Here is a 25,593-nt window from a genome sequence, read left to right on the forward strand (position 1 = left end):
AATTTGGTTTCCTCATGGACAAATCCCAAAAGAAATGGAAATCAAATTTCTCTTTGTCAAAAAAGGAGTTACAAGGGTCATGGTAACCTGATCCTTTTTGAATTCTATTATGATTTTGACCACCAGAAGTACAGGAGGCTATGCACACAGACGTTTGTAGGGAGAAGGTGTCTGCTATTAAATTGCTTCTGAGCTCCTGGTGTGATGACTTATTCTTTGGACGTGCCCCACATAAGGAAAAAATTTTGTTTGCCACATCCTGATACAGGGACTACTTTTGAGATTTCAACAGTTGACAGAGTTCACCAGGATGTTGTCTCATTCTGCTATGTTGTTGTTTGAGTTGACCCTGAGGAGATGGACCAATTGCCCACCTTGACACTTTCCAAACATATGAAAATGAAGGTTGTTCATTCTTCTTTAGGTACAACATATCCACCTGTTTGGAGTTAGACAAATTTTGTTGGCAACCTGATTCTTGAGCATCTTTAGATTGTTCAGAAAAGCCCACATTTGCAATAGATTGATGTAAAACCTCTGCTTATCGAGAGATCAGGGGCCTACGTGCAAAGGCCTTTCAAGTGCGCTCCCCAGGCTAAGTTGGAAGCATCTTCTAAAGACAATTTAGTGGGGTGGGATTTAGAAGTGTAAACCCAGAGTCAAATTAGAATGGGTGAGCTACCAAGATGGAGTCTCTGTGAAAACGAAAAGAACTTTCAGAAGCAGAGCACTTGAACGTAAAAGTTGTTTGAACTGTAAATGTATGGAAGAACCAATTGTTTTACATTTTCTTGAAAAACAGCACTCTTGAATCTTTAAAGATTTGGAATCATTGATCACATTAAAGGAAATATTAGAAGGGGTGACAAAGAAGGTTGGTTCAGGCATTTGGAACAAAAATGGATTTTCTATCTCAATACTGTGGAGCCACTGGGATCGAATTTTGCAATAGAATGGTATCTTTTTGTGACTTAAAATGACCCCACTGGCTGAAATGTTTAAAGAGCCAACTTAGTTGAATAACTATGAGAAACTCTGGTAGACTGAGATTGAATGAATGCAGTTGAATAAGGGTCTCTATGGGGGAATTTCGTAGAAAGATTCCCATTGGTTGACAGCAACTCTGAAGAACCAAGCACTTAAAAATTTGGTTATTACATTGGGATTGGTGAACTCACTCAATTGCTCTTTATAAAAGCACTTCGCCATTTTATTATGTGCACTCTTTGAAAGATAACAGTAAGTTTGATATCATTGAAATCTTTATTAGACTTTCATCAGCACATAAGTATTTTAAAACAGCAGCGCATGGTTCGGAGAGATGTATCTTTAAAGGATACTAATGATGCATTAGAATTAGGGCATCCCGACAGTGAGGTTCCAATAATTAGAAAAGTAGTCCAAGTGCCTGTAACTAAAAACTCACCTGAGCTAAAAAATTCTAACTTATCCCTATCAATTAAAAAGCAGAATAAAAATACAAACAAAAAACAAACTTTGAAATGTTTGTATGCTAATGCCAGAAGTCTAAGAAGTAAGATGGGAGAATTAGAATGTATAGCAGTAAATGATAATCTAATATATAAACAAACCCCCAGGCAGAGAGCAAGAGCGCTGTATGGCGTCCGGAAAACCTTTGCCTTGACAGAAAGAGCGCTGTATGGCGTCTGGAAAACTTTGGCCTTGACAGATGATTTTCAGCTAACGCGGTATACCTGACTATTTTAAAAAGAACATATCCCCTGAAGAAAGGTTCCAGCGCGAACCAGAAACGTAGCTACGTCGGGTGGATCAACATCGTCAGATAAGTCGGGACTTTGAAATCATATTGAAAGAGGCTTCAGTATTTTACAAATAATATTTAAGAAAAATTGGTTTTAAGGGATAAAAAAAATTGTGTTGCAGTTTTCACTAGGGTTTGCACAGAATTTCTAAAAAAAACCCATAGGTGGAGGAGGTTTGGTTGATGATTATACTTGAAAATCTAACAGACCTTATGCTGGGCTGAGAAATCTATATATGAAACCCTTCCTCTACCTTTCTAAAAATTTTTGTCGTTGAATCATTGGGTAACGTGCAAGGGTCTCATGACACTTTGCGGTTTACCTTTTAAATAATATGTAAATTTAAGACTTGATTGTGAGCAAAGAATTATTTTCAATATTTGGCAAAAAAATTAAAATACACTGGGGGTTTGTTTATATATTAGATTGTCATTTTTCCAAATACCCCAGAAGAATTGGGTGCTATTTTTGAGGTTTAGCAGTAAATGATGACATAGACTTAATTGGCATCTCAGACACATGGTGGAAAGAGGATAACCAATGGGACAGTGCTATACCAGGGTACAAATTATATCGCAATGACAGAGAGGAGCAGTCGGGAGGAGGTGTGGCGCTTTATGTCCGGGATGGCATAGAGTCCAACAGGATAAACATCCTGCATGAGACTAAATACAAAATTGAATCTTTATGGGCAGAAATCCCTTGTGTGTCAGGGAAGACTACAGTGATAGGGGTATACTACCGTCCACCTGGTCAAGATGGTGAGATGGTCAGTGAAATGCTAAGAGAAATTAGGGAAGCTAACCAAATTGGTTACAGACCGGTTAGCCTGACTTCAGTGCCAGGAAAAATAGTGGAAAGTGTTCTAAACATCAAAATCACAGAACATATAGAAAGACATGGTTTAATGGAACAAAGTCAGCATGGCTTTACCCAGGGCAAGTCTTGCCTCACAAATCTGCTTCACTTTTTTGAAGGAGTTAATAAACATGTGGATAAAGGTGAACCGGTAGATATAGTATACTTGGATTTTCAGAAGGCGTTTGACAAAGTTCCTCATGAGAGGCTTCTAGGAAAAGTAAAAAGTCATGGGATAGGTGGCGATGTCCTTTCGTGGATTGCAAACTGGCTAAAAGACAGGAAACAGAGAGTAGGATTGAATGGGCAATTTTCTCAATGGAAGGGAGTGGACAGTGGAGTGCCTCAGGGATCTGTATTGGGACCCTTACTGTTCAATATATTTATAAATGATCTGGAAAGAAATACGACGAGTGAAATAATCAAATTTGCAGATGACACAAAATTGTTCAGAGTAGTTAAATCACAAGCAGATTGTGATAAATTGCAGGAAGACCTTGTGAGACTGGAAAACTGGGCATCCAAATGGCAGATGAAATTTAATGTGGATAAGTGCAAGGTGATGCATATAGGGAAAAATAACCCATGCTATAATTACACAATGTTGGGTTCCACATTAGGTGCTACAACCCAAGAAAGAGATCTAGGTGTCATAGTGGATAACACATTGAAATCGTCGGTTCAGTGTGCTGCGGCAGTCAAAAAAGCAAACAGAATGTTGGGAATTATTAGAAAAGGAATGATGAATAAAACGGAAAATGTCATAATGCCTCTGTATCGCTCCATGGTGAGACCGCACCTTGAATACTGTGTACAATTCTGGTCGCCGCATCTCAAAAAAGATATAATTGCGATGAAGAAGGTACAGAGAAGGGCTACTAAAATGATAAGGGGAATGGAACAACTCCCCTATGAGGAAAGACTAAAGAGGTTAGGACTTTTCAGCTTGGAGAAGAGACGACTGAGGGGGGATATGATAGAGGTGTTTAAAATCATGAGAGGTCTAGAACGGGTAGATGTGAATCGGTTATTTACTCTTTCGGATAGTAGAAAGACTAGGGGACACTCCATGAAGTTAGCATGGGGCCCATTTAAAACTAATCGGAGAAAGTTCTTTTTTACTCAACGTACAATTAAACTCTGGAATTTGTTGCCAGAGAATGTGGTTCGTGCAGTTAGTATAGCTGTGTTTAAAAAAGGATTGGATAAGTTCTTGGAGGAGAAGTCCATTACCTGCTATTAAGTTCACATAGGGGCGGATTTTAAAAGGCGCGCGAATAGCCTACTTTTGTTTGCGCACCAGGCGCAAACAAAAGTACGCTGGATTTTAGTAGATACGCGCGGAGCCGCGCGTATCTGCTAAAAACCTGGATCGGCGCGCGCAAGGCTATGGATTTTGTATAGCTGGCGCGCGCCGAGCCGCGCAGCCTACCCCCGTTCCCTCCAAGGCCGCTCCGAAATCGGAGCGGCCTCGGAGGGAACTTTCCTTTGCCCTCCCCTCACCTTCCCCACCCGCCCGGCCCTGTCTAAACCCCCCCCTTACCTTTGTCGGGGGATTTACGCCTCCCGGAGGGAGGCGTAAATCCCCGCGCGCCAGCGGGCCTCCTGCGCGCCGGGCCGCGACCTGGGGGCAGGTACGGAGGGCGCGGCCACGCCCCCGGACCACCCGGGCCGTAGCCACGCCCCCGTACCCGCCCCCAAAACGCTGCCGACACGCCCCCGAAACGCCGCGACGACCGGGCCCGCCCCCGACACGCCCCCCTCGGAGAACCCCGGGACTTACGCGAGTCCCGGGGCTCTGCGCGCGCCGGGAGGCCTATGTAAAATAGGCTTCCCGGCGCGCAGGGCCCTGCTCGCGTAAATCCGCCCGGTTTTGGGCGGATTTACGCGAGCAGGGCTCTGAAAATCCGCCCCTTAGAGAATAGCCACTGCCATTAGCAATAGTTACATGGAATAGACTTAGTTTTTGGGTACTTGCCAGGTTCTTATGACCTGGATTGGCCACTGTTGGAAACAGGATGCTGGGCTTGATGGACCCTTGGTCTGACCCAGTATGGCATTTTCTTATGTTCTTATGTTTTTCCATACAGGAAACAACAGAAGACATGTCACTGACATTTTTATTAGAATTTGAGCAGAGAATAATTTAAGTATCTATTTTGTTTTGTAGAGGATATCCCTGACGCAGCCTACATGGTGAAATGCTGGCCACATCAAATGTTTTTGTATTGAATGATTGCACAAGGAAATATTGCCCTAGGTGATATACAAAGTAAATAGTTATCATATGAATAAAATCAAATTATATACAAAATAAAATAAATATAAAAGTATGTTTACATTTTTTGAAAAATTTGCACTTTAGAGTTGAATATAACCATTTAGAGGCTAGTTTTGCACAATTAAAAAAATGAAGTTTTTGGACTGAAGAATGTTGGAACTGGATGGCATTTGCTGGCCTATTTTCCTAGTTTCTTTGACATATATTTCTTTCTACTATTAATAATTATACTCTTATTTTTAAGCATTGCAAATAGATAAAAGGGCTATCACATTGTCTTTGTAGATTTTGAAAGTGAAAGCCCATGGCTTTACATTTGAACATTTATTTGATTTGATCATATAGAAATATGCCATGGAAGTAAATCTGTGGAAACCATAAGGCCCAACATGGACCAAGCTGATGTTTGATTCAGAATTACACCGTCTGTTGTAGCCACTATATTAATGGCATTATTGACGGGGAGATAAACCAAGATGAAATATCTTAAAGCCACCATGAATTCTGATTAGATGTTAAGCTTAGTTTGGATTTGGAGTAATTTATGACAAATCCTATCCACTGAAACACCAGGATGATATTCTTATATAAATTTGTCCACTGTTGCTTTAGATTTGCTCTTGACCAGCCAGTCATTCAAGTAGGGAAACAGAGGAACTTTCAAGCTTGTGTAGAAAGGCTGCAATGACTGAACTGGCCCTGAGATGTCACCATGGCTGTCACTTGAAGAGTTTTGACAGAGTAATCTGTAAGCCAGCTAGCCCATAAAAGTGCATGATACAGTCTACTAGCCAACTGGGACAGTTTGACTACTGCCCTTCCTAATCCATTGGGATCAAAGGACATGAATAGTTAAGAAGCTTGATGGTAAAGTTGATTTCTCTTTAGGTAATACACCAGGTTTCTCTTACAGTCAAAAGGAGTGAAAAGCCCCTTCTCCTTTATATGCACATGAGATCTTGGAAAGAATGTAGAAATCAATATAGCTTAATATGGAATGCAGATACTTTTGCAAGGAACATGGGATGGGTTCATAGAACCACCTTCTTGTGAAAAAAACTGCAGTTATAGTGAATATGAAATCAGCATCTGTAGTTAATTCACTCTTCACGCTGAACTGATGGGCATGAGAAACAATACTTTCCAGGTGAGAAACTTAAAGTTCACTGACTGAAGAGGTTTGAAAAAGGTTTCATAAACTAAGCTATGACAATACTGAGGTCTCAAAATATTGGAAGTTTACTGACTAGAGGTCTGGAATGTCAAATGATGGAGAGAAATCAGAACCACCTTCCACCTGCTAGCGATATGCCACAATGGCACTGAGATGAACTTTGATCGAAGAGATGTGAAAGCCTAAGGATGAGAGGAAAAATAGATACAGAAGGAATACAGACAGTTGGCCCCACACAGAGTTGAGAACCTCTTCAACTTGAAACTATAGTCTCTAAGGCTTTCTAGTCAAAATCAGTACATCCTCCAACTCCTTTGGAAGACAAAAGGATGAGACTTACTGCACGCTCACCCAGTCATGATGGCTAGTGATGATAGAAGAGTTTCAAACTCTGCCATTTGAACCTAAGTGATGAGAATCTGAAGTATCTCCAATGGAACCAGAGACTAAATTGAAGAGCAAGTTATGAATACCACACATCAAGACCAAGCTGGTGCTATAAGGATTGTGTTTGCCTTGTCTTGAAGGCCCTTCTGGACAGTCTTGGCAAAAAGGCATAAGATCCTACCTCCCTCTTTATGTAGAACATAGCTACTTGAATATCCTTCTGGATTAAGATTCTTTCCCGAGAGGAGATGAAAGAAAGCCCTCAGAGTACAGCAAATGGCTGCAGCTAAGTGGTTGATTTGCAGGTGACTGCCTACTGGGGACCACAGTCCTTGGGTTCACCTTGCACAGGTATGCTTCCTACTCCTCAGTAGAGGTATCAAGAGTCACTTGATGCAGTGAGAAGCATAGTGAGAGACCTACTTATAGAATTTACAGCTTCCTCCATCTCTGAAGTGATGTTCTCATCCTAGAGGTCATGGATATTTGGTGGCATAATGGAAAATAGAGATGATTTCACTGGCTTTGTGGACCCCACTGAAGGTCTCATAGGTGCAGACGAGTCAAGGGTACCACGTGTACTACAGCCACCATATGGCTAAGATAGACCTGGACCACTCTTACTGAAATAAGGCCCTTACTAGGCTCACCAACAATGTAGCCCTTTCGACAGGGAGAAAGGCCTTTTCCTAAAGCGAGTTTATCCAAGTTCACATGAACTGAATTTTTTGAGCTGGAACCAGGTTTGACATGGCAAAGTTTACCAGAAAGCCCAGGAACTGGAAATGCCAAATTGAGTTTGAGGGACTCCAGAATTACTGATGGAGATGTATCAATCACCAATTATCCAGATATGAGAATACACAGATTCTCTGTTGATGAAGTTGTGCTGCCACTACTGAGAGATGTTTTGTGAACATCCTCAGGGCCAACAAGAAGCCAAAAGGGAATACCTTGTGTTGGTAGTAAACATCTTTCACCATGAACTTCTAATGGGCAGGATAAATAGGAATTTGTGCATAAATAACTAGGATCCAAAGCACACAGCCAATACTTTGGCTGAATGAAAGGAAGAACTGTCTGGAAAGAATTCATCTTGAACCTCACCATAACTAGCAATTTGTTCAGACTTTGCAAGCCATTTGAGTTTGAAGGACCCTGTGAGCCAGAGTTCATTCTTTTCAGAAATGCAGATCAGCTCATCCTTGACAGGGCTGCCAGTACAGTTGAAGAGGAAACTGACACCATGACAGTATTTGCTGTTGCAGGGGTGGTAGGCCAGCACCAAGGTGATCTGCACTGGCTTCATCAACTCCCCCATTGATCAACACCAATGGGTCTGGAAGTTCCTTCCACACCACAACAATCACTGTGAAACTCTTATATATACACACAAGCCAAAGCAATCTGCTCCAACACCACTGATAGCATCATGATCTGCTGTACCTTAGAACAAGAGTTCCATACCAAGGACATGGACAGTGCCCTGGTTGGCCTCAGATTCAGATAAAACAGATAGGATTGCCATGACTCCGATGCATCACGAAAGATGACAACACCTTATCCAATGAGACCAAGTCCAGCCTTGGTGTCGTGGAGGGCCCTGCTCCTGAAGAGCCTTGTACTGATGGCAGTGATCTCTTCTGCAGCTACATGTGGGAACAGCTACAAGGTGGGTCACCAGTGCCATTTAGTCACTCTTCTTGGCAACTCCATTGCCACAGACCGCTGTGCTACACTCAACCCCGATCCAAAGCAGATCCAGAGGTTAACGACATGGGTGGGAGGATGGAAAAATTCCTGTGCTTATGGGATTGAAGAGGGGGAAATTTGCCACCGTTCCTAAATAAGGAGTGGATCTACTGTTCAGTCTCTCACTAAGGTTTGGAGCTCATATCCAGCAGCGCCAACCTTAAGGCCTCCATCTTCCAAATATGGTGCTGATGTGCCTGAGGGGACATCAAACAGCTGCAGCAGTTGGAGCTGTGGCCCGGGCCCAAACAGTGAGAGTAGACAGAATATGTTTTCTGTGATGGATATCTGGTGCCCACAGACCTCAAAGCCACTTACCATAACGTTCTTGGCCTTGGTCTTCTCTGTGCTCTTGAACATCTTACTTCTTAAATCTCTATTATAAAGCAACGAGACAGACGCACTAGGCCACAAAAAGTAAAAACATTTTGAGAAACAATAGAACACATCTGTGTAGTAGCTCGGACAAAGAACGGGACTTACGAATCAGTGTGCACAGAAAAGTCTTTACTGAACTCAGATATTGGTCCGTGTTGGTGCCGTCGCATGATGTCACCATGTGTAATGGTTAATTTGTGCCTGCTTATCAATACAGAAATATAATACTATACACATTTAAGGTCGGGAGGTTGCTAAAGTACTTTGTATGTGCATGACAAGTGTAAATAAACTTAGAAACCTACAATATGACAGCAAATAAAGACCATAAGGCTCCTGGTACATAACAAACACCCCAGATCTCTGGTTTTCCCTTCATTTCTTCACAAATAGGGATCCCCTGTGCTTATCCTATTGTTTCTTGAATTATATTACTGGTCTTGCTTCCACTACCTCTCCCTTAGAAAGCCATTCCCCATATCCATTACCGTTTTTGTGAAGACATTTTTTCTGATGCTACTCCTCAGTCTACTTCCTTGGAGCCTCAAATGTTTGGTTCTTGTGCATTATATATTTGAATGTCTATCATATCTCCCCTTTACGATAGCGTAAACATGCTTAGGTCCTTAAGTCTATTGTCATACAGTATACAAGGAACTAAAGGGAAAATATTATATACAACAGGGTCCTCTCCCTAGGAAATTGAACTTACTTCCTCCACCATTGTAGGTGGAGCCCCTCTCTGAGGGTACTACTACTAGTGTATGGTTACCCTGCCGCTGCCTCCCCGAAGACCCTGAGACCTTAACTAAGTCTGCTGTGACTTTGCTTCTCTTTTTGTCTTTCCCTCTCTTCTTTTTTTCACAGATGCTGCGTCCCCCGCTGACGGTCCCGGAAGCAAGCCCTGAGCCCCTCCCCTTCGGCTGATGCTGCTGACGTCCACCACTGAGAAGCCAGTGGACATAAGACGAACAGATAAACCCAGATTGGACAACCATGGATAGACAATGAAAGACAAGAACCGGTAGTACACATGATCACAACCTGCCTAAACAAAGGTAAATATGGAGATAATTACACTATAGCACATAGAAATAGACACATAAACATAAAAAAAACATACAAAGCCTAGTAACCTCATACTAGTAAAAAGGACCTAAATCCCAACCAATCCTTTGTCAAATAATTTATTAATGCTAGCCTTCCTTTTAGTTAACGCACAATCCATCACTAAAAAATCCCCAATCATTACAGATCTACTCTAGGCACAAAACCAAACTTTATTGCAATCACCGAATCGTGGTTAAAACATTCAGACACAATCTTAAAGAATCAAATAGCACACAGGAACTATGATGTTTTTTCAATCCCCATAATAAATAAAAAGGGGGGGGGGGGGGTCCTAATGCTAATAATTGAAAAAAAAATTCAAATGTAAACTAATACCCACACCACCACCAAGAAACCATGAAATTGCCCTCTTTGAAACTACGAACTTACAAATATGCCTGATATACTGCCCACCATGCCTACTCAAATTTAGATGCGTTAAACCTCTCAAATTTAGATGCGTTAAACCTCTCATAGACCTACTGACAAGAGGTCAGTAGGTCTATGAGAGGTTTAACGCATCTAAATTTGAGTAGGCATGGTGGGCAGTATATCAGGCATATTTGTAAGTGGAAATAGGTGCATCTCCTACCTTGTTATGGTAGGCTGACATTGCACTTAAATGTACCCTTACGGACGAAGTCTGGAGACCAGAGTCTGAAAGGTGGTATAAGTACTCTAGTAGAGAAATAGTGGGGCAAGCAAAAGGGTCAATTTTTTTCTGCTTACACCACAAAGTAAACCATTTCCATTTTAAAGAATAGTTCTTACATGTGGAAGGTTTACGTGAAGCTAGAAGCACTTGAGATACATTGGTGGAAAGATTGAGTGGCTGTAAGATCAAGCTTTCAACATCCATGCTGTCAGGGATAGGGATTGAAGGTTGGGATGGCGCAACCGACCCTGATCCTGAGTTATGAGAGTGGGAGCTACTCCCAGACGAATTGGATCCCTGATCGAGAAGTCTAGAAGTGTGGGAAACCATACTTGTCGAGGCCAATATGGGGCTATGAGTATCATGGACCCCTTGTCCTGTTGAAGTTTCACTAGAGTTTTGGTTATGAGCGGTATTGGAGGATACGCGTATAGTAGGCCCGAGTTCCAAGGACGAGCAAAGGCGTCCTTGGCTGGCTGTTTCTTCTGTTTGTGTAGAGAAGAGAATATGTCCACTTTGTAATTCAGATGTGAAGCAAAGAGGTCTATTGTCGGTTGACCCCAATGCTGAAAGATCCTGGTCGCTACTGAGGGATCCAGGGACCATTCGTGTGGTTGGAATTGATGACTGAGGCGATCCGCTAGTACATTTTGAGTGCCTGCCAGATAAGTGGCCCGGAGAAACATTGAGTGTGTTAGGGCCCAGGCTCAAATCTGTGCAGCTTCTTGACAAAGGAGATACGAGCCCGTACCTCCCTGTTTGTTGATGTACCACATAGCTACTGTGTTGTCCGTTTGGATCAGAACAGTCTTGTGTGAAAGGCAGTCCTTGAACGCATGTGGCGCATAACGTATAGCTCGAAGCTCTAGGAAATTTATTTGAAATGTTGCTTCGAGTGTTGTACAAGTCCCTTGTGTTTGGAGATTGTCTATGTGAGCTCCCCAACCCAAGGTGGATGCATCTGTAGTTAATGTTATCTGTGGGACTGGTTGCTGAAAGGGTAGGCCTTTGCGCAAGTTGTCCATGTTTGTCCACCAAAGTAGAGATGATCTTAGTTGGTGGGTCACTTGAATTGGATAATGTAGTGGTTGAATGGCCTGGATCCATTGTGATCTTAAAGTCCATTGAGTAACTCTCATGGCGAGCCGTGCCATAGGAGTGACATGAACTGTGGAGGCCATATGGACTAGTAAAGTGAGAAACTGATGAGCTGTCGTTTGTTTCTGTAAGTAAATGGATCGTGCTAGTAGAGTAAGTGTCCTTGCCCGATCTACGGGTAGAATGGCCTTTGCTAGATTGGTGTTCAATTCTGCTCCTATGAATTGAAGCAGGTGAGCTGGAGTAAGATGGGATTTTTGATAATTGATGAGAAAACCCATGGAGTGAAGTAGGGTAATTGTTCAAGTCAGAGAAGTGAGAGCTCCTTGCTGAGATTGACTCCTGATGAGCCAGTCGTCCAGATATGGGAAAACATGGACACTTTCCTTGTGCAAGTATCCTGCTATTACTGCCAGACATTTTGGGAATACTGTGGGGGCAGAGGCTAGACCGAATGGCAGAACTCTGTACTGGAAATGTTGATGGCCCACCATGAAGCGCAGGTACTTGCGATGAGGAGGAAATATTGGAATGTGAGCATAAGCGTCTTGAAGATCCAGAGAACAAAGCCAATCTCCTGTTTGAAGAAGTGGAAGTATGGTGCCTAGAGAAACCATCCTGAACTTTTCTTTCTTCAGAAATTTGTTGAGGTTTCTGAGGTCTAGGATGGGACGTAGGCCTCCAGTTTTCTTTGGAATGAGGAAATACCGGGAGTAGAATCCTCTGCCCTGATAAGTCCGGGGCACTGGCTGTACAGCCCTGGCTCTCAGAAGGATGGATAATTCTACTTGTAACTGAAGTAGTTGGGAATTTTGTTGTGGGAAGAAATGTGGTGGAGATTCTGGAGGAATTGAGAGGAAATTTAGCTTGTAACCTCGAGACACTATGGAGAGTACCCATTGGTCTGATGTTATGTTTAGCCAATGTGTGTGAAAATAGGATACTCTTCCTCCCACTGGCAGATCTGGTCGAGGATTTAAGGGATGGACTTGTTCTCTGGCCTGTGTTTCAAAAGCCCACCCCTGGGCCTGTCTGTGCAGGGGGTTGCAGGCAGGTAGGCCTAGGCTGTCTGGCCTGGGACCGTTGTTGTGGTCTAGTTGACCTACCCCTAGAAGTTTGGGGGTAGTATCTTCTTGGCCTATAGTAAGAACGTCTGGTTTCTCTTCGAGGTAAGCGACGAGAAGATTGTGTAGAGGGGTCTTGTGGTATTTGAGACAGTTGTCGTAAAGTCTCTGTATGGTCTTTAAGCTGTTGTACTGCTTCTTGGACCTTTTCTCCAAACAAATTGTCGCCGACACATGGTAGGTCCACAAGTTTTTCTTGGACCTCAGGCTTGAGGTCCGAGGCCTTAAGCCATGCCCATCTACGGGCGGTGATTCCAGCTGCTGCTGTTCTGGAAGCATTCTCAAAGTTGTCATAGACCGCCCTCACCTCATGCTTCCCGGCTTCTAGGCCTTTGTTGACTATGGCCTTTGCTGGTTCCTGGAATTGCGTAGGCAAAGAAGTAATAAATTCTTCCATTTGCTTCCATAGGTTCCTCTGATATTGTGTTATATACAATTGGTAAGCAGAGATTTTTGTGTTCAAGATGGCACTTTGATACACTTTTCTGCCTAATGAATCGAGAAACCTATGGTCTTTACCAGGTAGAGTTGATGAGTGTGGGCGCATACGTTTTGACTTTTTCTGTGCAGACTCTACTACCACAGACTGGTGTGGTAACTGTTTCTGATATCCTGGAGCTGTCTACACTAAATTGGTTGTATCCACACGCTTATTCACTGCGGGGACAGAAGATGGATGCTCCCAGATGCGGCGTTGAAGATCCAAGAGAACCTCATGGATTGAAATAGCCAACACTTGTTTAGGTGGGTCTACAAACTGTAGAATTTCTAGAGTTTGTTGCTTGGTATCTTCTTCTGCTGTTAGTTTGAAGGGAATGGAGTCAGCCATGTCCTGTATGAATGTTGAGAAAGATAAATCTTCTGGAGGTGATTTTTTTCTCTGGTCTGGAGGTGAAGGTTCAGACATGAATCCCTCAGAAGACATTACAGACTGCTGGTCATCCCAAGAGTCGTCTGGGTCATCCCTATAAGGAGACCTTGGAGGAGATCTGGGAGGATAATGAAGGCCTGAAGGGCCTGGTTGTGAATCCTCGGAGGAAAACAGATGTGAAGTGTCCTGAGGCTTTGTTGTTGGCAGGTTATCGATGACATTTTGATATCTTTGTAAAAGACGTTGATAGAATGCGAGATCCTGTACTTCAGGAGGCTCAGATGATGGTTGCCTCGATGATGCAGTGGTTGTCATCGATGCAGTCGTCGGTAGAAATGTTCTGGAAGACTTCGACATCGTTGGAATAGAGATCGGCATCGAAGAGCCCGATGGTATCTGGGCGAAGATGGACGTTGATGACGCGATGAGTCTCTGTGTCGTAGTGATAGAGTCCATCGTTGTCCTTGGTGCCAACAAGGGCACCTGCATCAGTGGGCCCACCGGCATCGTAATACAACCAGCATCGATGCTGGTGGCATCGGCAGGATCGCCGGAGGTGCTTGATCTTTTAATGCCTGAATGACCGCTTGTCTGATGAGATCAGACAATTCTGGCTGTACAACTGATGGAATCAGAGCAGTTGTAAGCGGTGGTGGAGGCTGCGATGATGAATCCTGTGCAGAAGTCTGTGGAGGATCTGGCATCGATGGAGGCAAAGGCCCAGGCGTTGAGGGGACCGCTATTTCCTGGGTCTGTGGCCTCCTGGGACGTCGATGCGGACGACAGTCGACGATGTCGATGCTTTAACTTAAGTTGGTCGGTCGACTTAGTCGATGCTGTGGACGATGGTGAGGACGGACGATCACCGGATTCGTCCGGGCGAGGTTAAGTAATGCTCGTTTAGTCACTCCAGCCGGAGACGACTTCGATGATTTTGAAGGGGAAGGAATTAGTTGCAGCTGGAACAAATGTTCCATTTTTTCCTGCCTAGCCTTTCGTCCCTATTAGAATTGTTCCATCACCTCTGTAAATAAACAAGCTCTAAATCACACAAACACGACATAATGAGGTTGGCTCTCTGCCTCCCTCCCACACCCTCTTGTTTATAGTATTCTGTGTTCTCCCCTCTTTATTTCCTATTCCCAGTTTAGGCGCCCTTGTTATAATGTAACTTTATGCTTCATCAAATTGTCTCTGGTTATTTGGTTATGGTTAACCGCTTAGTTCGATGTAAACCGAGTTGATTTGATTTGTATCAAGAAAGTCGGTATATAAAAGCCTTAAATAAATAAATAAATAAATAAATCTCAGCACACATAGGACAAGTATTCACGTCGTGCTTTTCACCGAGACAGAGGACACATTCAAGATGTGGGTCGGTGATCGACATGGTTCTGTTGCATATAGGGCATTTTTTGAAGCCCGTAGCCATTTTGTTATCGACGGCCGTCGAAAGAGAATGGGAATTCGTGAGAAAAAATTTCCAAAGATGAGAAATCGAGACCGAGGTACTCACCAGCAGGTGAAAGGGAACCCCGAGAGACCTCTATGAGAGAGAATATTCGAAAAAACTATGACTTTTCAGTCAGAGAATGTTGTGAAGAACTCGCAACGGCTCCTGTCCCGCGATGCTGGTAGCAGCGCGGAAAAGCGAAGACTGAAGAGAGACACCTGTGGCAGAGAATATTATGGCATGCTGGGCATGCTCAGTGGCCTCACAGGGCCAGTCAAAAGTTTCTAGAAACCTTGACAGAAAGATTTCCCGTGCTAGGGCTCCATCGGTGACGTCACCCATATGTGAGGACTAGCATCAGTCTTGTCCTGGGATAAAAACAGCGACCCACTTAACCTGAGCAATTACAGACCAGTATCAAACCTACCCTTAATTGCAAAATTAATAGAAAAAAACTATACAAAAGCAACTAGCAGAACACCTAGATAGCAATAATATCCTGTATCCATCACAACATGGCTTTCGAAAACACTATAGCACAGAGACACTACTGCTTGCGCTGACAGACAACATCATGAGAGGTTTTGATAATAGTAAACATTACTGTCAGCGGCCTTTGATACCGTAAATCATGACATACTTTTAAATAGACTAGAAGAAATTGGATTAAGTAACAAAACTATCAAATGGTTTAGATCATATCTAAGTAACAGATATTTCCAAGTACAAATCAAAGACGTAATGTCAGAAAAAATAAACCTTCAAACAGGAGTACCACAGGGATCTGCCCCATCTGCTACACTTTTCAACATATACCTGTTACCATTGTGTCACCTGCTGGCTGGTCTGGGCATCACACATTATATATATATATGCTGACGATATTCAATTAATACTACCCATCGACGACACAATTGAGAAAACATTAAACATAGCTAACATGTATCTAAATATCATCAAACAGCAACTAAACCAAATGGAGTTAGTAATTAATATAGAGAAAACAGAATTCCTACATTTAGAATGCAAAAATATTGAGATCATTCAGAGCCCAATCACACTCAAAAACAACCAACAAATAAAATTAGCAGAGAAAGTACGGAACCTAGGAGTAATAATTGACACGGAACTAAGCTTAAAACAACATATATCTTTAAAAGTAAAGGAAGGATATGCCAAACTCATGGTTCTCAGAAGACTTAAACCACTTCTAACAACCGCCAACTTTCGATCAGTACTACAAACGTTGATTTTTGCAAGCACTGATTATTGTAACGCCCTTCTACTAGGTCTACCATACACCTCACTAAGACCACTACAAATTTTACAAAACACAGCTGCAAGAATTTTGACCGGTAAAAGTAAAAGAGACCACATCACCGAAACCCTGGCTGAATTACACTGGCTACCCATTGAGCAAAGAAAACAGTACAAAACACTATGCACCATACATAAATTAATACACAACGAAAAAGCAGACTGGCTGAACACAGCCCTTCGCATACACGTCCCTAACAGAAACCTAAGATCAGCCAACAAAGCACTCCTAACTATTCCACCAAGACTAACAGACTAAGAGAAAGGGCGCTATCCTTGGCAGCATCCATACTATGGAACTCCATGCTTTTGGAGTTAAGATTACAAAGAGACAGCAAAACCTTTAGAAAAAGTTTAAAAACCTGGCTCTTTAAACAAGCTTATCAAAAAGAGAAGGGAGAATAGAACCCAGGGAAGTGCAAGGTACGAACAATTGAACTCCCACATACATTGCAGTAATCATTATGTGTGTAGTTTTTATTTATCGTTCATCACTAAAGGATAAGTTACAATTATAAAGCTAGTTTTATACTCAAAATTGATACAGAGAGATTTGGACATGATTTATCACATTTACCAATTAATATTGATTACAAACTATGCTACCGAAACTTTATGGCACCTGTGTAAACTGATATATTTTAGCATCATTACTTTTATGTGCCTTACTGTAAACCGTTGTGACGGTATCCATCTTAACGACGGTATAGAAAAGATTTTAAATAAATAAATAAATAAATAAATAATGACACCTTATTAAAGTAGTTGTAGAAGAAAAAGTCAAAGAAATAGCTTACTGGCAGGAAAAGTCTTTGTGATGCACATGGCTTAAAAAGCTTCTTCCATTCTATTGCATTCTCAGATGGAAAAGTTATTGGATACATGGTGTATTTAAACTTTTCAGGAAATGGCCATTTGTCAAGCTAAAGATTAAAAAAAATAGTTACAATATAGTTACAGCAGCAGAAACATATCTTAGTCTAAGAATTTTAACACAAATACCATTTTTGTTAGAAAATGAAATTGCTTACCAATAAGGTATTCCTTGAAGACCAAGGAATCATCTGTCATACAACTGGGTGACATCATCTGATAGCCTTGGCATGAACACACTTCCAGAACTTTCTAGGAAAACCCTGAAAGTATCTCTGGACAAGAGCAGTAGTTTGTGTCCCTGCTCCATATAGCATGCCTCAGATCTGTTATTAAACTAACAAGCCTAACTCCAAAAGAGGGGGGAGTGAGTATGTGCAACTGGAGAATCTCATTATACCACCTGAACCAATTAACTATTTTAATATTCTAATAGACCGCTTCGATATAATCGTATTAAGCGATTTACATGATTAACATTAATATTTAGAAATATCTAAAAGACATTTTAAAATTAAAAATGTTACTAAATCACATATTAGGAAATGTGCTAAATGGTAAATCCGTGTTATCAGTTGATTGGTTCAGGCACCATCATGCAATTCACTTCTTTGTGCTCTTGAGACTGGCTTTAGGCATGTGCGTCATCTCTCAATTTTGGCTTGACCAGCAAGATATAGTGAATACAGGCTTTATAGAAGTTCTAGTGTGTATGTCAATGAAATTTTTCTTTGAATTATTGTTATTCAGGTTCTGTCATTTGTTATATTTTTCATAGTTTGCCAGTTTGTAACTGGCATCGATAGACTGCATTTTTTCAGTGGCATTCATATGATACCCTATAAAACCGTAGTAAGTATTATCAAGTATATATATTTTCAGTTACTTTTTACGATAGGTTGTTTCATGCCATTGTGTAATGACTAATTGTTGCAGGTTGATACTGGAAGGTTTTCAGCTGCTTACCCTGAGGAACTGATATCTTAATGACCAACAGATAAGCGTTTGTTCTTTAAAATTACTTAAGTATTATTCCCCTGAAGAATCCATTGAATTGGCAAAACAAAGGATCCTTGCAGGGGTACTTTTTCAAATGGTTTCAACATATGGAGTACTTTTTCATGTGGTTTACAAGTGGTTCCAATACATGTAGGTTTCTACTCTATTTTTAGGTCATATATGGAGGTCACATATTATATGTGACAGGTATTTTGTGTTTAGTTTATTAATAGAGATTTGAGAATAAAAATGAATTATAATACACTTTTTGAAGCTAATTTTTGAAGTGTTTTTTTCATTGGTGTGTAATGATGAGCTAAAGGACACTTTGGAATGTTCAAACTAAATACTGCACTAGGCAGAAAGGAAGCACTTAAATTGTTCAATCTTTTTCATTTTTTTTTTTTAGCACAATATATATTTTTTTCAATTAGTTATAGGAAAATTGGTACTTACCTGCTAACTTTCGTTCCTGTAATACCACAGATCAGTCTAGACAAAATGGGTTTTGTTCATCCCTACCAGCAGATGGAGGTAGAGAACAAAACTTTGGGCACTCCCACATATACGAGAGTTCCACCTGCAGTACCCTCAGTATTACTATACCCAAGCCAAGATAAGTAACACCTAATTTAAAAGGCGAACAAAGGTCCAACTGGATACCCCTGACTAACTGGTAACAATATTATGACAGCAAAAACCTCTGACCAAACCAATGGAAACTCTGCTTTGCAGTCAATATACAGCAGTCTTTCGGCATAGATCCTCAGGGCGGGCCTCTAGACTGATCTGTGGTATTACAGGAATGAAAATTAGCAGGTAAGTACCAATTTTCCTTTCCTGAACATACCCAGATCAGTCCAGACAAATGGGATATATCAAAGCCTCCCTACAGTGGGCGGGATCTCGAAAGACCCACACGAAGCACACTCTCCCCAAAAGGGATAGTCTCCGGAGCCCGCACATCCAAACGGTAATGCTTGGTGAAAATATGCAACGAAAACCACACCGCGGCTCTACAGATCTCCTGGGGCAACACTAACTGACACTCAGCCCATGATGTTGCCTGCGCTCGAGTCGAATGTGCTCTAAGACCCACTGGAACTGTTCTTCCTTTGGATACATAAGCTGCAGAGATAGTTTGTTTAACCATTGAGATAACGATGATTTGGACGCCTTCTCCCTCTTTTTTGGTGCCCCGAAAAGAACAAACAAATGATCAGAGCGACAGAAAGCATTAGTAACCTTCAAGTACCGCAACACCACATGTCTCACATCTAAAAGAAGAAGCTCACGTCACATCGAGGGATCCAGAGTCCAATCCGGAAACCCGGAAAACTCCACTGTTTGGTTTACATGAAAACTCGACACCTCCTTGGGCAGAAAGGAAGGCACCGTTCGCAAAGACACCTTTGTCTTACGCAATCTGGAGAAACGGATCCTGACAAGAAAGAGCTTGCAACTCCGAAATCCTCCTAGGCGAACATATCGCGACCAAGAAGACCATCTTCAGTGTAAGGGTCTTCAAAGATGTGCGACTCGGAGACTCGAAAGGATCCTCAAAGAGCCTTCAACACGAGATGGAGATTCCATTTTGGACAAACGCTATGCAGGGGTGGACGAAGATGCTTGAATCCTTGTAGAAACCGAACCACATCCGGATAGGAAGGCAAAGCCTTCCCCTGCACCTTACCTCTGAGACAACCTAAGGCCGAAACCTGGACACGAAGAGAAATGTGGGCCATCCCTTTGGATAAGCCCACCTGTAAAAGAGACAATGTGGGAAACAGAAGCCCGAAGAGGCTCTAAGCCCTGCTGCCCTCACCAGGTCTCAAAGACTTTCCATACCCTGGAATAGGCCAAAGAGGTAGAAGGACGCCGCGCTTGCAGAAGTGTAGCAATGACTGACTCAGAATACCCTTTTATGCGCAATCTCCGCCTCTCAAAAGCCAGGCCACGAGACAGAAGCAATCCTCCCGATCCGAAAATATGTGCCCCTGTCGCAGAAGATTCTGCAAATGGTTCAGATGCAACGGACCGTCTACCGCCAGACGAAGCAGATCCGCAAACCACGGAAGACGAGACCACTCCAGTGCCACCACTACAACGGATCCCGGATGAGCCTCTATCCGTCTGAGTACTCTTGCAATCAGTGGCCAAGGAGGGAAGACATATAGCAGAATGCCGGACGGCCACAGACACACCAGGGCGTCGAGCCCCACCACTCCGCACTCCCTCAGACGGCTGAAGAATCTGTGTCTTGGCATTGAGGCTCGTGGCCATGAGATTGAACTGAGGAGTTCCCCACCGATCGCAAAGAACATTCCATGCTTCCAGAGAGAGCTCCCACTCCCCCGGATCCAACTATTGCCGGCTGAGATAGTCCGCCTGGACGTTGCAGACTTCTGCCACATGTGAAGCGGCGATCCCCTCGAGATGGAGCTCTGCCCACTCAAACAACAGTTGAGCCTCCTGTGCTACCGTAGGACTCTTGGTTCCCCCCTGCCGGTTGATGTAAGCAGTGTTCAAGTTGTCCGAGAAAACTTGCACCATCCGATGGCGGACTAAGGGGAGAAACTCAACCAAAGCCCTGCGCACAGCTCTCATTTCCAGTCGATTGATGGACCACGCCTGCTCCTCCGTCGACCACAGGCCCTGTGCAGTCCTGCCTAGTCAAACCGCAACCCCCAGCCCCGAAGGACTGGCATCCATGGTCACCACCACCCAATCCGGGACCTCGAGAGGCATTCCCTTCTCCAGGTTGCTGCACGTCATCCACCAGAGACAGGGACAGAAAGTACTGCTGCAACCGAGGACTCCAAAGGGACAGCAACACTCTCTGCAGAGGCCTCAAATGAGCAAAAACACATGGTACCAGCTCCAACGTGGACGCCATAGAGCCTAGGACCTGTAAATAATCCCAGACCTTTGGCATCGGCAGACGCAGGAGACTAGCAACTTGTTACTGAATCTTGTTCATCCTGTCGTCCGTGAGAAACACTCTGCCCCGCTGAATGTCGAACCAGGCCGCTAAGTACTCGAGGGATTGAGAAGGCATCAAGATGACTCTTCTGCACATTGATGATCCAACCCAGCGATTCCAGGAGGGACCACACTCCTTCTACCGATCACACACTCTTCTAGAGACTTCGCCCGGATCAGCCAGTCGTCCAAGTAAAGGTGTACCAACAATCCCTCCTGTCGCAGAGCTTCAGCCACCACCACCACCATCACCTTCGTGAAGGTGCGCGGAGCTGTGGCCAGACCGAAAAGGAAGTGCCTGAAACTAATAGTGCTGTCCTAGTACCATGAACCTGAGGAACTTCTGATGTTCCTGCCGGATGGGGCTATGGAGATAAGCCTCGGTGAGATCCAGAGACGCCAAGAACTCTCTGCTCCTTACTGCCACAATTACGGTTCGCAACGTCTCCCTCCGGAAGCACAGTACCTTCAAATTCTGGTTCACCTTTTTCAGATCCAGGATAGGTCGAAAAGTGCCCTCCTTCTTTGGCACCACAAAATAGATGGAATACCAGCCCAGACCCCGCTCAGACGCCGGCACCACCGCCTCCAGACTTACTAACCGAAGAAGCGTTTTCTGGATAGCCACCCATTTGCTTCGGGGAAAGACAACACGATTCCAGAAAGGCAGGCCTCAGGGGCAGAGAAAACTCTAAGGTGTAACCTGCGCTCACCAGACTCAACACCCAGCGGTCTGATGTAATCTCGGTCCACTCCTCGTAAAAATGGGCTAGCCGGCCCCCGATTACCAGAGACGAAGAGTGGATCTGCCAGAACTCATTGGGAGGACTTATTGCCACCTGCTCCCTGGGCGGCCCCGCCTCTTAAAGACCTTCCAGTCCCCCGAAAAAGACTGCTGTCTATTACAAGCTTGAAGTTGCGCGGAGCCTCCTGAAGATCTCACCGGACGAAAACGTCTGGCCTCCCGAAAACGAGGCTGAGAGGAAAAGGGCTTGCGGCCCGACTTCCGATAGCCGATTGCCTTTTGTCTCACCCAGAGATATCAAGTGGTCCAGGTCTTCACTGAACAACAGCTTCCCCTGAAAAGGTAAATTACAGAGCTGCGACTTCGACGAAAGGTCAGCCGACCAATTACACAGCCGCAAGTGACGTCGAGCAGCCACTACCGACACCATACCACGGGCCTTGGCGCGTACCAGGTCATACAAAGAGTCAGCCCCATAGGCAATCCCCACCTCCAGGCGAGCTGCCTGGATCGGAGACAGAACACCAGAGGCAGACTGCTGCTGCAGCTTCTGAACCCAACACAAACAGGCCTGCTGCATGAGACTTGCACAGACTGCCGACGCAGGCCTAGAACCTCAAAGGCTCTCTTGAGGTGTACCTCCAACTTACAAACCTGAACATCTTTCAGAGCAGAAGCTCCAGCCACTGGAATGGTAGTCTTCTTGGTAACCGCCGCATCCACTTTCGGGACATTGAGGACATCCAAATGCTCCTGCAGCAGTGGATACAGCTTGGACATTGCTCTGCCGATTCGCAGCCCCGAGTCAGGGGAGTCCCACTCCCTGGTAATCAGTTTCTGGATCTTCTTTGGAATTGGAAACGCACTGGGAGCCTTCTGAAGGCCATCCTGCCCCTGATTAACTCCCTCCGCATCAGAATCCTCCAGAGTAAGCTTAACTCCCAACTCTTCCAACACTTGGGGAATGAGCAGTCGAAGCTCCTCTCTCAAGCAGGCAAATGGCGCGTGGATCACCACCTTCCGCCTCCGGAATTTCCACTACCCCCTGATCCAATCTAGGATCTAGGGGGTCCAGAGGAGGGTCCCCTATCGGATCCACATCCTGATCGGCTCCCAAGGAAAAAACATCCGCCTCCTGGGAGTCCTCCGAATCAGACTTCTCTTGCTCCGGGCGGTCACCCTAGCGAAGCGAAGCAGGGGCTCCCTAGCGTACCCAAGGTACGCTAGGGAGCCCCTGCTTCGCTTCTCCAAGTCCATGTGGTCAACTTCCTCCCGCACGTGCCTGCCTGCCTAGCTAGGAAGGCATCATGGAGAAGGAGAACAAATTCGGGTGAATTTCCCCCCCCCCCCCCGAGATTCCAGAAGGACGTTTGGGGCTGCTCGGACCCAAGACACCCTGATCCGCAGGGTCTGGAAGTGTTCTAGAAGCACCCAAAGGCGTGCTTCCCCCTGCACTGTGGGATCCGCTAGCCGGTGCCACCTCCGCAGCCATTGCCACTCCCACTCCCTCCTGAGCCCCCAGATCCCCTGCAGCGGACCTGGCGCGATGCCGCGGCTTTAACTTTGGCTCCAATGCCCCCTCCTCCCTCCTGCACACTCCGTGCAGAGGAGGTGGTCATTAAGAAGGGCCACCCGAGCCCCACATGACCGACAGGCTTCCCCTTGCTGCAAATCTGCCATCACTTTAGTTATTTTAACTTTTTTTTTTTTTTTTAATTCTAAAACAGCAGTGCCTGCAAACGCTGAATCAATACTAGACGCGGCTGAGCCACAAGGGGGAGGGCCGCACCACGCAGCCGAGAATCAAACAGAGGAGGATGCACTACCCCTGCAAATCCTGCCGGCGCAAAAGACCGGCCTCTGTGCCATCAGAAAAAAAAACGCGCGCTAAAACAACTGTGGAGCTTAGCCTGCAGAAGCAGCAAAAAAAACGGCAAGCAAACCCCACCCCGGGGAAAATCGCCGCTGCCAGCTGTCACCAATCCTCTGCTTACCTCTGTGCCCGCCTGCGACGAACACAGAGGCTCTGTACTAAGAGGCAGCTCAGCTAAACCAGAGCTACTTCAGCTGCAAAGCAGGACTTTTTTTTTTTTTAAACTAAAAAAAATTAAAGGCACAGACACCCAACAAGTTCCCATAGAAAAATAAAAGGTAGGGTACTTCCCTGAAAGGTGCTCTGGCCAGCGGAGGGGGCTTCAGGTTCCATTGAGGGAGCCAGACCACTGGCTATCCGGGTCCTGGAGATGCGGGTTGAACTAGGCAGGGGTATCCAACCCCCTGTTCGCCCGGCTCAACTCAAGAGATGGCCCGTGTCCAGGAACCTGGCACCTCGGGGAGCAAATTTTCCTGAACAAGCCTCAATCAGTCAGGACTGCAGGTTTAGCACCTCTACCCTACATGTAAACCGTTAGCGACAGTATAGAAAAGATTTTAAATAAATAAAATACCATCTGCTGGAGGAAGAGAAATACTGAGGGACTGCAGGTGACACTCTTGTATATGTGGCAGTGCCCAAAGTTTTGTTCTCTACCTCCATCTGCTGGTAGGGATGAATAAAACCCATTTGTCTGGACTGACCTGGATATGTTCAGGAAATGGTTATACTGCTTTTTTGTTTTCTTTACATTTAGATATTTGTGGTTTCTTTATAACGATAGACCAAAATCAGAAAGTAACATTATCTGTTTTCAATATGGATACTTCTTAAAGCTGCTAGCTTTCTTTTTTACAATCATCAGAAAACCTGAAGATGCAAATCATACAGTTTTGGGGTTTTTTTTTTTTTTTTTTTTTTTTTTTAAATGGCTCAATTTAGGAAGGCTTGCCAGAAATAGCCCCTCCCCTCCCATAAAAAAGGCCCTGACAGGAATGTAGGAAAATAAAGAAAACTCTAAAACCAACAAATCTAATTAGAACTGTAAGAGAAAAGAAAAAAAAAGTACTATGATGCACTTTTAGCCTGAAAAAGAAAAACTGTTCAGAAAGAGCACAAGAACAAACTCCAGCAATTTAAGAAAAAAGCGTGTTCATCTTGGCAGTGATGAAATGAGGTACACTGTATGAGCACAAGGACATAGAAATTACCAAAGTATGCCCAGAGAAACTTTCAAATTTTTCTGAGAAAGCTTTGGAAATGTATTCCATAATCGGTGTCATCGGATGATGTCACTCAGTTGTGTGAATTGCCGATTCACCTTTCTGCTGAAAATCTACCTTATAAATGGCCTGTGACCGACGGCCCGCAAATGCGCAGTAGAGCGCAGCTCTACTGCGCATGTGCGGGCAAGGATGTCGATCAGAAAAAAAAATGGCGGTGGGGCCGCAGGAGCGGGAGGAGAAGCAGCGGCGCCGCGCGCGCGCGCGGTGCCGCTGCTTCTCCTCCCCAGATCTGCCGGCAGATCTCGGGGGGGGGGTGTCACTCCCGCGCCCCCCCCCCGAGATCTGCTGGCAGGAGCGGGAGGAGAAGTAGCGGCACCGCGCGCGCGCGCGGTGCCGCTACTTCTCCTCCCCAGATCTGCCGGCAGATCTCGGGGGGGTCACTGCCGCGCGCGCGGGAGTGACCCCCCCCGAGATCTGCCGGCAGGAGCGGGAGGAGTTAATGGAGCCGGGTGAGGGTTGCGGGAAGTCGCGCTTACGGCGCCGGGAGGAAATGGAGGTGGGTGAAGGGAGGGAGAGGGGGACTGAGTGAGTGGGAGGGAGAGGGACTGTGTGAGTGGGAGGGAGAGGGGGGACTGAGTGGGAGGGAGAGGGGG

The 25,593-nt window shown here is 44.6% G+C and overlaps 1 protein-coding gene across 2 annotated transcripts in view; it reads right to left on the reverse strand.

Moving 5' to 3' along the window:
• The window catches only part of GXYLT1 (glucoside xylosyltransferase 1), a 145,387-nt gene that overhangs the window by 55,040 nt on the left and 64,754 nt on the right, over positions 1 to 25,593 (reverse strand). For both annotated transcript variants that reach the window (XM_029615449.1, XM_029615450.1), the window contains one exon: positions 17,040 to 17,165. In XM_029615449.1, coding sequence (XP_029471309.1) covers positions 17,040 to 17,165 — 126 coding nt within the window. The remainder of the gene's footprint in view (positions 1 to 17,039; positions 17,166 to 25,593) is intronic.

The sequence above is a fragment of the Rhinatrema bivittatum genome, chromosome 9 (genome assembly GCF_901001135.1).
Source record: "Rhinatrema bivittatum chromosome 9, aRhiBiv1.1, whole genome shotgun sequence".
In the NCBI taxonomy this organism is placed as follows: domain Eukaryota; kingdom Metazoa; phylum Chordata; class Amphibia; order Gymnophiona; family Rhinatrematidae; genus Rhinatrema; species Rhinatrema bivittatum.